Raw genomic sequence first — 11,762 nt, 5'->3', positions numbered from 1 at the left:
CAACATATATATATATATCATTTTATTTATGATCCATCTTGATTATTATTATTATTATTATATTATTTTTATCTTAAAATTTGAATAACCATATATTCTTTTTTATTAATTTTATTAGGAGGTAATTGAATTTTTTATTAAATATTGAAATATTTTAATTTTAATTTGAAACCTAAATTAATATGGAAATAAATTACTTAATCTAAATATACAAATAATTTATTTAAATTCATATTAAATAATTTAAATTTTATATTTTAAAAAAACACATAAATAATTATACATTTCTTTCCATTTCTTCTATCTCCCTCTTAACGCAATTAAAATTCTGAAAGTGCTATTAACTCTGCAGCAAACACCTTCACATGAGGAAAAGCTCTTTCCTTCGGAACCAAACCTTGATCTTCAACAACGTATAGGAGTCATCTAACTGTTCATCGTTATTATGACTCTTATTAGAAATCTTCCAATGACATACAGGCTGTGACCCCGGGGACATAAGTTCGAATCTCATTAATTCTTATTAGAGAAAATACACACGCAACCACAACACAACACTTTACAGCACAGGTCATGCTAACGGCACTCTCTCTTCCCTTCAGATTTCCGACGCAGGCATTCATTTAGCTTTACCTTGCCTTTGCTTTCTGTTCAGAAACGAAGAGCTTGGATCTTTTGAAGAACCTCCTCCAGGTCAACAGTCGGTTCTTCCACGATCGCTGACTCAGGAGGAGGTACGGAAGGTGAAGGCTCCAGCTCGCGGTAATCCTTGCGGATATTCCATAGCATTTTGGCAGTTTCCTTCATGCTCGGTCTGTCTTGTCTAGAAGGAGCAGTGCATCGAAATGCCAGTTCTAGAACTCTTTCCTGTAACCTTTGGATCCAACGCCAGAATCGCATCTCCCGCCAGAAATTTCTCCAAAGCCTGCGAAGACAAAGTCAAAATTGTGTGAAACTTGAAAATCTGTTATAGAGGACTGATCGTGAATTCTGTTCCGAACCTGAAAATTTATGGTTAAAATCATTACAAACCAGAAAAACCCCACTAAGAAATAAGATATCACAAATATTACTTCCAAAACGTGAAATCCATGGAAACATCGCCAAAAACTCGAAGATCCGTAAAGGAAAGTTAAGATTACTCGGGAATTTATTTTTCCTTTTTACAGTTGAAAATGGAAGGTCAAGATTATTTGCGAAATTTCTTAAGAATGAGGCTTTAAAATCTGGAATTTTATGGAAGCCTGTTAGGAAATTTAGTTCTTCGCCACGGGCAGTTAATGACAGGCTACAGACACTGCAGTAGAAAATTAGAGCGTTTACACGAATCTTTTAAAAGCCTGCATTCTATCCATTCAAACAAAGCTACTAACTCTGAAAACATATAAATAAAAAATGTTATTTAAACAATTTCTTCAAACTGCAATGCTTTTTAATTTCAAACAGCAGAGCCAGCGATAATAGTTCTGAACTATTCAAGGCATGGACCGCAGTTCATTTTGATTTTTTTACAAGACAGGAAAATCCGCAATTCAAAATGTTAGAATGGCTTCTAATGTTCTATTTCTCATCACCTGCAGATGCTGCAGCCGAAAACCAGAGCTGATTCAAAAAATTGTTCAATTCATCCAATCTTGGAATAATTTACTCAAATGCTAGAATTCATTGTTAAATTTATACAAATTATGTCGTTCTTCTATAAAGAAAATGGAAAATTATGTGAGGATATGAACTGTGATTTCTTCAATGAAATGTCAAGTTCAAGAAAATTCATGCAATTCAATGTCAGTTACTGTGGATCGCAATTTTTTTCAGAAAAACTTAAAGATTAATACCAAGCCTTTTATTCTCCCTTTTTACACATACTCTTCTCTGCAAGGAAAAATTAAGGAATCCTTACAAAACCTGCAACAGATTGTCCACTTCGATGCATATTGTGAATGCTGCAAAAATTAAGTAAACTGTTCTCCGGAAATTATTTTGGCTTACCCATCTTATAGTAATCCGCTCTCTGCGCTCCCTTCCAAGCTCTAATGGCCGCCTTCCAGTAATCATCTCAACCAGCAATACCCTGAATGAATAAACATCACTTTTGGCTGTGAGTTGGTTGGTCTTCAGATACTCCGGATCTAAATAACCTGCTGTTCCTTTCACTTGTGTAGAAACATGAGTTGTGCCACTATTTTCTGGAGAAAGGTGGGATAAGCCGAAGTCCGCTACTTTGGCCCTGAAATTTTCTGTCAGTAAAATGTTGGAGGATTTAATGTCTCTGTGGATTATTAGCTGGTCTGCAAGGAATAAATTGAACGTCAGTTTTCAATTTTTTTTGCTTAAATCTTCTGATGAAATTTTGAAGCATGCAACATTAGGTATAGGCATGATAAAATTCTCTGCATACAGCCCCATCTGCATATGAGACAATATATTAGTGTCGGGAGCGAGTACCCAGACGAACTTCAAAGTGCCGTTAGTTCATATTGTTGTCTAATTTCAATATATTATAATTTTTAATAGTATGTGTTTACTAAATAAAATTTTTAAGTAGGAATCATATAAGAGAAATGTTTTTAAAGTAAGTTATAGTGTTGTTTAATTTTGGAGGTAACTAATCTACACACTGATCTATCCAAAAACGCTGTTATCTATAGATTTAATGGTTTCTAGCCAAAATCCGACGCTCTGCATCAATGGATTTTCTCCACATGGTCAGCTAACTGTGAAATTCACCTATGCTCAAAAGGTTTTTTCATAGTTAGATTCAACACAGAACAAGAACGAGACAGTGTTATCAATCAGGGGCCTTGGTTTTCGGGCAATGCTGGCCTCTTCACCACCCCTTGGTTTTCTGATTTTGATGCAAATACTATGAAAGTCTCAACAATACCTGTTTGGGTGAGGCTACATAACCTCCCTCTACACTTCTGGCATCACAAAGTTTTAATAGCCATTAGGAATTCCTTGGGGAAATTCCTAAAAATAGATGATGACAGAGTTATCAGGGGAATATTCACATTTGCCAGAATATTTGTAGAAGTGGACCTGAGTCAGGGGCTACCTGATCACATTACATTGAACTACAATAATACACTGAGAACACAACCACTTGACTATGAGAATATAGCATTCAGATGCCGCAGCTACATGCAAACAGGGCATCTCCAAGGACCCCAAAGGGAATAAGAAACAACAAAAAAAGCCCAAAGGGTGGTAGCATACCGACTTGCTGGAAGAAGAGGACATGCAGACAGAAGCTACAGGGAACCAATCAAAACCTAATATACAAATGGAACAGAAATATACACAGGAAGAAAATACCCCAGATACTCATTTGAGGCAAGACAATACGAAACAACAACAAGAACCTCAGCTGGAAGTAAGCAACATCAAACGAACTCATGGATCTGAAGGATCAGAATCTGACAAAGAACATCCAATGAACACAATGGAAAACCAGCTAGCTATAATTGCACCCACTCCCAACTCTGAAGGTTGACGAAGGGTGGAGAAGAAGAAGGGCAGAAAAGTATAGGCCAATGGGAATTTATTTTTTATTTTTTCTTGTAACCTTTTGTTTCCTGTCATTACAGGGACAACCATCTGCATATGCTTTAAGCATCTACAAAATGTAATTTTTTCATATGAATAAAATTATGACTTTTTCCATGGGAAAAAAAAGTGTTTTCTAATTTCAATATATCACAGTTTTTTAATAGTATGTATTTATTAAGCAAAGTTTTTCAGTAGAAATCACATATTCAGAAATTTTTGGCCAAAGCCTTTCGAACCAACAAGTGTGCTTCATTATCAGTTCCACACTAGTTGGTTCGAAACCCGTTGGCCAAAAATTTCTTATGTGATTTCTACTGAAAGACTTTGTTTAATTCATTATGGATCACAGAAGCTTGAATACAAATACGGAAGGGTCACTGCTATTAAAGTTCATCACTTTGAACTCTCGTGTAAGGGTTTCCAAGTTAAAAAAGGCCCTGATGATCAACCACATTTGTTGGTTCGAAACACTTTTCAATTATGTGATTTCTACGGAAAGACTTTGCTTAATTCATTATGGATCACATAAGCTATGTGTTTATATCAAATATTTTTAATAGTATGTGTTTAGATCAATTTTTTCTTACGTATGTATGGGGTATTTAAATATTTATATTTGTATTTAATTAACCTATTATTATTTATAAAATATATCTTTTATATATCATATTTTAACTATCTTAGAAATATCGTGGAGACAATTAATTTAGCGACAACTCAATGCTTATATATATATATATATATATATATATATATATATATATATATATGATGATGATGATTAAAGTAAAAGATTAATTAAGACTTTTTAATATTTTATGTTTATGATAAAAAAGGAGAGAGAGAAACGCTCCAAGATCATTATAGTTTTACTGATTTAATAAGTCAAGAAGGTTGGAAGTGTAGCAAAAGTTTTGGAAATGAGAACCGAGCCCGTCAATTTAAGAGAAAAGTCAAGAAGGTTGGAAGTGTGGCAAAAGTTTTGGAAATGAGAACTGAGCCCGTCAATTTAAGAGAAAGTGTTTTTCATCTTCAGCGCTATCCCATAGTGTCTTGGGAATAGACCAATGCTTAGTTTCACTTCAAAACTCATGAGAATTAGTTCTTATCCTTGCAATGTTCATTTTTTTCTTACTAAGAAGAAAATGAACATTGCAAGGATAAGAACAAATATTTAAGTGTAATTTTGTAATAAGGTTTTAGTTTTATGTTTTTATAAATAGATTCAACCCTTTGAAAATCTCTTGAATATATAGAATAAAATAGCTCAAACATGCAATTCCAACAAATATTTGTCCCATTTAAAAATTAATTTATGTAAAATAATGATACTTGAGATGCTATAACAATAAGAATTTATTTTCAATTATGTAGAAATTTTTATTTTTTATTTTTTTATTGTTATTTTAAACCATATCTAATAGGTAAGTTGTTGACATTGACATAATTTAGTTAACATGAGCATTGAAATATTTTATTTATGGATTAAGTTGTCCATATATATATATATATATATATATATATATATATATATATTACTTTCAATTACTTCTTCTCTTTGCACATAGAAATATTTTGTTGTGGTTCATATATATACATATCTTTATGTTTTTTCCTATTGATGAATGTAACTAGTTTTTGTCTTCATAATTGTGCTTATCAAAAGGAATTTTATTATTGATGTAATTGACTTATTAAGGCATGGGTTTCATGCTTGGGTCAATAAAAAGTCTCCATTGAAAACTTTTAAGGTTTGCCATGATTCATTAAAGTCATTGTCATATTTATTAGAGCCTTCTTGGGTTTTTGTTCCATGTAAAAGGATTTATTTTTGAGTCAAAATAGTCATTTCTCACCTCCACACTAAGGCAACCCTGCCCTCAACATGTCGGCCTAGATTAGGGCACTTCGAACTCACAAGAAGGCTATTTATTTAGCAACTTCGCTTCATTTGGAGAACATCATCAACAAGTTTGATCTCTAAGAAGAAGTAGCTAGAAAAGAGTGTGAAGTTGCTAGAAAAGGGGAGAAGTTGGGAAGAAGAAAATCAAGTTTTTGGGCTAGCTTTCTCTCACACGTGCAAAGATACTAGGCTGAAGTTGGGTTCGAAATTCTCGAAGTTCTAAATTTGGGGGCCGAAATTATGATATAAAGTTGCACCTTGAAGAGCTGACACTTGGAAGGTTGAAGAAAGGGCATATACAAGAAGGAAGGGTTGACTTGGTGGTTGGAGGAGGTCTTTGTCTAGGTCTTGGAGTCTTATCTTGATCTGAAGTTATTAGTGGAAGAGTTTGACTAGGTTTTCCCCTAGATAGGGGTTTTGCCTTGGCTGAGTGCCTACATCTTGTGTCTTTTGTTCCTGTGATCTTCATACACACATAATTTGGTAATTACTTGACGAAAGATTAACTAATAAAGAAGTAAAAGAAGCTAACATAAGTCACAAGTAATTATCAAGAAAGAAGAATCAAACCCTAATTGCTACAAGTCTTGATTTCTCAACATGGTATCAGAGCTAAGGTTAAAGAAGGTTGGATATCACTTTGTTGACTATTACTTGAAGAAAGGAAAAGCAGTTTTGGAAGAAAAGGTTACTTCCTCTATAGCAAGCCACTTGAAGATGGGATTCAATATTATGAAAATTGCAAGAAGTTGGATTGAAATGATCTTCTACAATCTATCTAGGAAGGTCAAGAGAGAAGGATTATCGGCTACACCTGAAAGTACACTTAGCAATGACAATGCATGGATCATTGATAGTGGATCCTCAAGACACATGATGGAAGAAAGTGGACAACTACAAAATCTATCAAGGGAACCATCATCACATGCAGTGGAGCTAGGAGACAACAACAGTTATGCAGTCAAGGGCCTTGGATCTACATCACTAAAGCTGGAAAGTGGAGCAAAGTTGCATCTAAACAACATACTCTATTTTCCAGGTTTGAAAAAAATCACTTTCCATTTCTTGTTTAGAGGATAAAGGAGAAAGGGTTTCATTTGTAGATGTAAAGCTTTTGGTTTGGGGAAAAGACTCAAGTATCGAAAGGGAAAAAGTTATTGGAATTCGTGAAGGAAGTTTATATAGAGTCATCAAACCATCTCCTCAAGCCCTAGTTCACATGGAGGTCAATCCTATTGAACTATGGCATAGAAGATATGGGAATATTCATTATAAGATAATACCCTCACTTAGTCAAGTGGTAAAGGGAATCCCCAACATCAAGGAAGATCATGAAGGAGTGTGTAAGGGATGTGCTTTGGGAAATATTAGTTGGAAACCTTTTACAAGTAGTGATACAAGGTCTAAGGAAATATTAGACCTCATTCATTCTGATGTGTGTGGTACAATGTCTAAAAAATATCTTGGAGGCCATCTTTATTATGCAACCTTCATTGATGATCATTCTAGAAAGCCATGGCTCTATCTTCTTAAGACAAAAGATGAATTATTTGAGAAGTTCAAATAATTTAGATCCGAAGTGGAGACATCAACTGGTAGAACAATAAAAACATTCAGATCTGACAATGGAGGGGAATACACTTCAAAAGAGTTGATTGCATATTGTAAAGAAGCATGTATTAAGAGAGAGGTCATTGTTCCCTATAACCCCGAACAGAATGGAGCTATAGAAAGAAAGAATAGAACCATTGAAGAATGCATAAGGAATATGATATTTGATCAAGATCTGCCAAAATTTCTATGAGGAGAAGTAGCAATGACAACATTATACATAAAAAATAGTAGTCCTCATAGAATCTTTGATCACATGACACCATAGGAAGCATTCACAGGAAAGAATCCAAGTGTGGATCACCTCTGAATCTTTGGATGTCCAACATATACCCTGTTAACACCCAAGTTGTTCCCTATGACTCCCAAGGGAATACGGCCGGGGTAACCACTAACCAAGCTTTGGATTATAGGTCCTAGCCTACCTATAATCAGAGAGGGCTCTCTCTTTAAATTTTTAGCTCTGTTTTGTGAAGATTTTAGGCTAGTTATAAGTTTCAGCTTTTTGTTTGAAGTTTTGGTTGTGAACTGTTGTTGTGAGAAGGGCATGAAATGTTTGGGAGATGTTAATCCATTGGACATATGGAGTCAGAAATCTGATACAGTCCTGGTGCCTGTGATGGAGAAAGTTTTACTGCAAGGCTAGATGGCTATTCTTAATATAATTTCTGATTAGTGAGTGAAACAGTGAGAGATGGAATTACAGACAGTGTGATGACAATTAGAACAACAATTTCTACTTAGTAGCATACATGAATTACTAAATAGGAACTGTGAAAGATTCAGGGTTTATTGGAGCAGTTAAGAATTCCAATTAAACAATTGAGCTTATAGAAAACATTTATAGTAAAGAAAGATTGAAATCAGGGTGTCTCCATGGACAAATCCTGAGCTATTCTTTTTCTTTCTTCCTAAATTTAGTACAACATATGAGAGATATGAGTTAAACAGATATGAGAGATATGAGTTAAACAGATAATAAAACGGTAACAGAGATAGAGAAAACTTATTATATTAAGCCATAGCATTAGAATCCTGTAGCATTCAATGGTTCGAAGACAACATGCATCAGTAAGACCAGACTTCTGTAAACTCCAAGCTTTCTTTGTATGATTCCTCCAGAGATTACAACCGAGTTCTCCTTTTTTTAACAAGAAACAACCACCCCTGCAAGCTTATGCGAGGGGGAATATATACAATCGGTTTTACAAAATACCTAAACCGCTGAGTCACTTGATAAATAAATACGCTCACCAACTTTACAAAATAGTAGATAAGGAAGTTATTGCTGCTCTAAATACAAAATGAATACTCTTTAATTATGTCAGAAGTCTTTTTGACCTTTGGAGGCCACTGAGTCGGTTGAGCGTTCTTCATTAATGCTGAATGATGTGTCTTTATGGCTTTGTCATGCTGTAGCTGTCAGTGTTGCTTTAGTGGCCGAATCTTTGTGCTGAGTTGGCTCAGTCCACTCTTCTCCAGTCATACTGAATGCATCAAATTTTCTGAACATGATGACTTATGTTTTTTGATGAAAAAACTCGATGAAAGCCTCTTGTCTACTGTAACAACTGTATCATTTTGGTCCACCAGTCCTGTGTAGGCAATTGATGTCTCAAAATTGCATCTAAGGTTTCATCTGCCTCTGTATATTTGTAGAAGTTTGGAGGCACTTCAAACAAATGTCTGATCTCATTCATAATAAAAAATAAGTTCTCTACTCTGTCATAGAGACTTTGCCCAGATGCTGGCCCTGTTACCTCTGAGGTACTTGATCCTTGAGTGATCTGATTGGTGGCAAATGTATTTACCCTTTTTGCATAGTTCTCATGTGATAGTAGCCTCCCTGCGCTGTTCAGCAAGCCAGGAAGGCCTCTGCTCTGTAATGCTGCAAACTTATCCATGAACTTGTTTACTTCTGTTTGCATGTCCTGGCTTCTTCTATCCAATGTTTGTACCAGGCTTTTCAATGTGAGGACCCTCTTTATCAGCAGGATGGTTTCAGTTCCATTGGAGATTCCTATTGCTGCCAGCTGAGGACCTGTGCGGTTATTGAGAACGTTGATCATTTTGTTGGCTATCTCAGGCATACTTCCTAGAGATGCCCTTTCTCTTTGGACTTCCTTGTGTGCTTTGCCTATGAGCTCCATTTGCTCATGGATAGTCTCTATATACTGCCATTGATCTGTTATTGATTGGCCAATGTTGGCCCATAAAACTGTCTTGACCTCAGCCACCACTTTGTCAAGGGTGAGCTCTTTCTCCAGCTCTTTGATTTTTCTTTCCAAGGCCCTTACTTCCCTTGTCTTTTCAACTACACTTTGTTTAGATTTGTCCTATTTTTCATTCAGCATAGCTAAATTCTCCTTGGCTTCATTCAACTCTGCCATCTGGGCTTCTAGGACTTGGATCTCCTTCATCATCTTTTGCATGTCCAGGCTTGGAGCCTGTTCTGGTGCCGTTGGTGGTGCTGATGTTGATGGAGCTGTTTGAGCTGTCTGCTCTTGTTATAGACATTTTTGTGCCTTACAACATAGAGCATGAAATGTCAATAATATAAGGGATCCAAAGTCCCTAAACATGTTGTTCTTACCCTTAGAGGAACAAGGTCAGCAAACCACAGCACTGCAAATCAGTTCTCCACTGAAAAACACTCAAAAACAGGTCAATTTTGGATCAAAGCAGTTGCTCCACTAAGCATCTGCGCTGAATTTCAAGAGCTCTATGGTGTACCTGCGCTGCATTGCAAGTGCAACAAAGGCTACCTGCGCTGGGCGTACTTTGACATGTGGAGGAATCTTTTTCTCAATGTGCCAGTGCCCAGGAAGCTTCCAAAAAGACACTTGATCAAAAGATTCGCCTAATGATGAGTTAAGAGCTTCTAAAACTCCAAGTGGAAGACAAAAACTCCGAGTGAAGGACTGAAGAACAACTGGAGTTGAAGAGGACAACAAGTCACACATCAAGCTGACTTATCTTCACTCCAAAACTCTATATAAGGATCTCATCCCATGGGATCTAGGGGGGCGGAATTCGGTGCAAAGAATTGCTGTTGGTTTACAGTTGAGAGTATTGGGTGATTGCCTGAGGGAGGTGAAGAAGAGATTTCTCTCCATCGGGAAGGTGATGCTGGATTGGACCTCTCATGGTTGTATCACCGCCTGAACCTTACTTCCATATATTAATAAAGCATTTGAGGTTCTTCTATTCGCATGTGTTTCAATGGTGTATTGTCTTACTTGCGTCTTTGATTTATGCTAATCCTCGAATCGATTATGAATGCATGCTTCTTGTAGTTTCCTTTTCTTGTCTTATTTGCAGGATCTCATGTAGCTGGGCCCGTGAAAAGACTTGGAGCTGGGAGCAAGCGGCAAACAAAGGAGATTGGATCGACCATTTGCGCAAGACATCGGTAAGTGGATCTCTCCCTTTTATCTCTTGCATGTCATAAAGAAGAAACTTTAGATAGCTTTGCTTTCAGCTGTTGCTAAGGAACTGTCACCCTTAGAGTGGGTTAGGGTCATTCCGAGTTGGATACTTTCCCCCACAACAGACTGGCGACTCCACTGGGGATCGTGTCTTGTTGGTAGCTTGTGTTTCTTGCTATTCATTCCTTAAACAAAGGAGTACCGAATCGAACTGCATTCGAGTCCTTCGAATGCAAAGTAGAGGGCAGCTACTCTAGCCCAATGCTGGGCATGTTTATGATCTGAAGAGCTGATCCACAAGGACTCTTTTTAGCTCTTTGTGATAGTGTTCATCTTCCTTTAATCATCCTCTAGTGTATACTTGACTGATAGCCTCTGATTTGGCCAAAAACCATTGATTTTTGAGCAAACTGTGACCCGGAATCTGAGAGAGACGAGAGTTGTCTCTTCAGTGCAGCTGCAACAAAGGCTACCTGCACTGCAACGCAGGTCCCGAAGGGGCTACCTGTGCTGCATGTCAGATTGACAGTGCAGCACCTGCGCTGATCCAGTTTTGCCTTGTGCAACTGGGATTCCCCACTGTCTGTTGCCCAGTTTTCAGTATTGTTTTTGCAGCCTGTTGTCAACCTATATACCCAGCTGAAACCACTTCTCTTTGCCTTCATTCCGCCTCAGTTGTATGAAGAAACCGTGATTGTTCTTATTGTATTTCTTGCTGTCATTCACAGTTTCCCATAGCGAAAGTGAACTAGTCTTGCTATGACCTCTTGGATCTAGACCTATGAGAAAGTGTCGTTGTGATTCTAAGAGATAGTTTATTGCTGTTCATAGCTGCTTGAGCATTTGCTTTCGTTATATGGTTCGAATTTCAGTATTTCTTGTGTTGAAACAAGTGAATCTTAAGGTGTTCTTTTGATTATTGGACAGAACTTGTTTTCTTTCGCTTGAAATTGAATTCGAAATTATACAACAGCTTTCTTTTTGTAATACACCAACATTAAGGAAGAAGAAAAGAAATACTTGCATTGTGCATGTGCATTTTGACAGCTTGCATGTCGATTTAGGAAAATTGCATCAGTGTGTGCTCTATGATCTGTTTGAAAAGATGATGTCTTTCTTTTCCTTCAGTAGTTAAGGTTTTCATAAGTTGAAAGAATTGAAAACGCTTGCTTATCATTCTTAGACTGCATTTAGGAGTTGTATCATACATCACGCGGTGATCCATAAAGGCAAACTGCTAAGCAAGATCAACCTAAAAAGAACTGAATTTA

The 11,762-nt window shown here is 36.6% G+C and overlaps 1 protein-coding gene across 1 annotated transcript in view; it reads right to left on the bottom strand.

Annotated features, from left to right (window-relative positions):
- Positions 1 to 614: 614 nt before the first annotated feature.
- Positions 615 to 11,762, bottom strand: part of LOC149148380 (calmodulin-binding receptor-like cytoplasmic kinase 2) — a 68,253-nt gene continuing 57,105 nt past the window's right edge. The window contains exons 2-3 of the mRNA XM_089441072.1: positions 1,990 to 2,288; positions 615 to 925 (exon numbers count right to left, since the gene is read on the bottom strand). Of these exons, the coding sequence (XP_089297198.1) occupies positions 824 to 925; positions 1,990 to 2,055 (168 nt within the window). The 5' untranslated portion in view covers positions 2,056 to 2,288 and the 3' untranslated portion in view covers positions 615 to 823. The remainder of the gene's footprint in view (positions 926 to 1,989; positions 2,289 to 11,762) is intronic.

Source organism: Pinus tabuliformis, chromosome 9, assembly GCF_031772625.1.
Source record: "Pinus tabuliformis cultivar Carrire ecotype Pingquan chromosome 9, CPIR1, whole genome shotgun sequence".
In the NCBI taxonomy this organism is placed as follows: Eukaryota; Viridiplantae; Streptophyta; class Pinopsida; order Pinales; family Pinaceae; genus Pinus; species Pinus tabuliformis.
The sequence above is the reverse complement of the archived record's forward strand: the minus strand, read 5'-3'. Positions and strand labels throughout refer to the sequence as shown.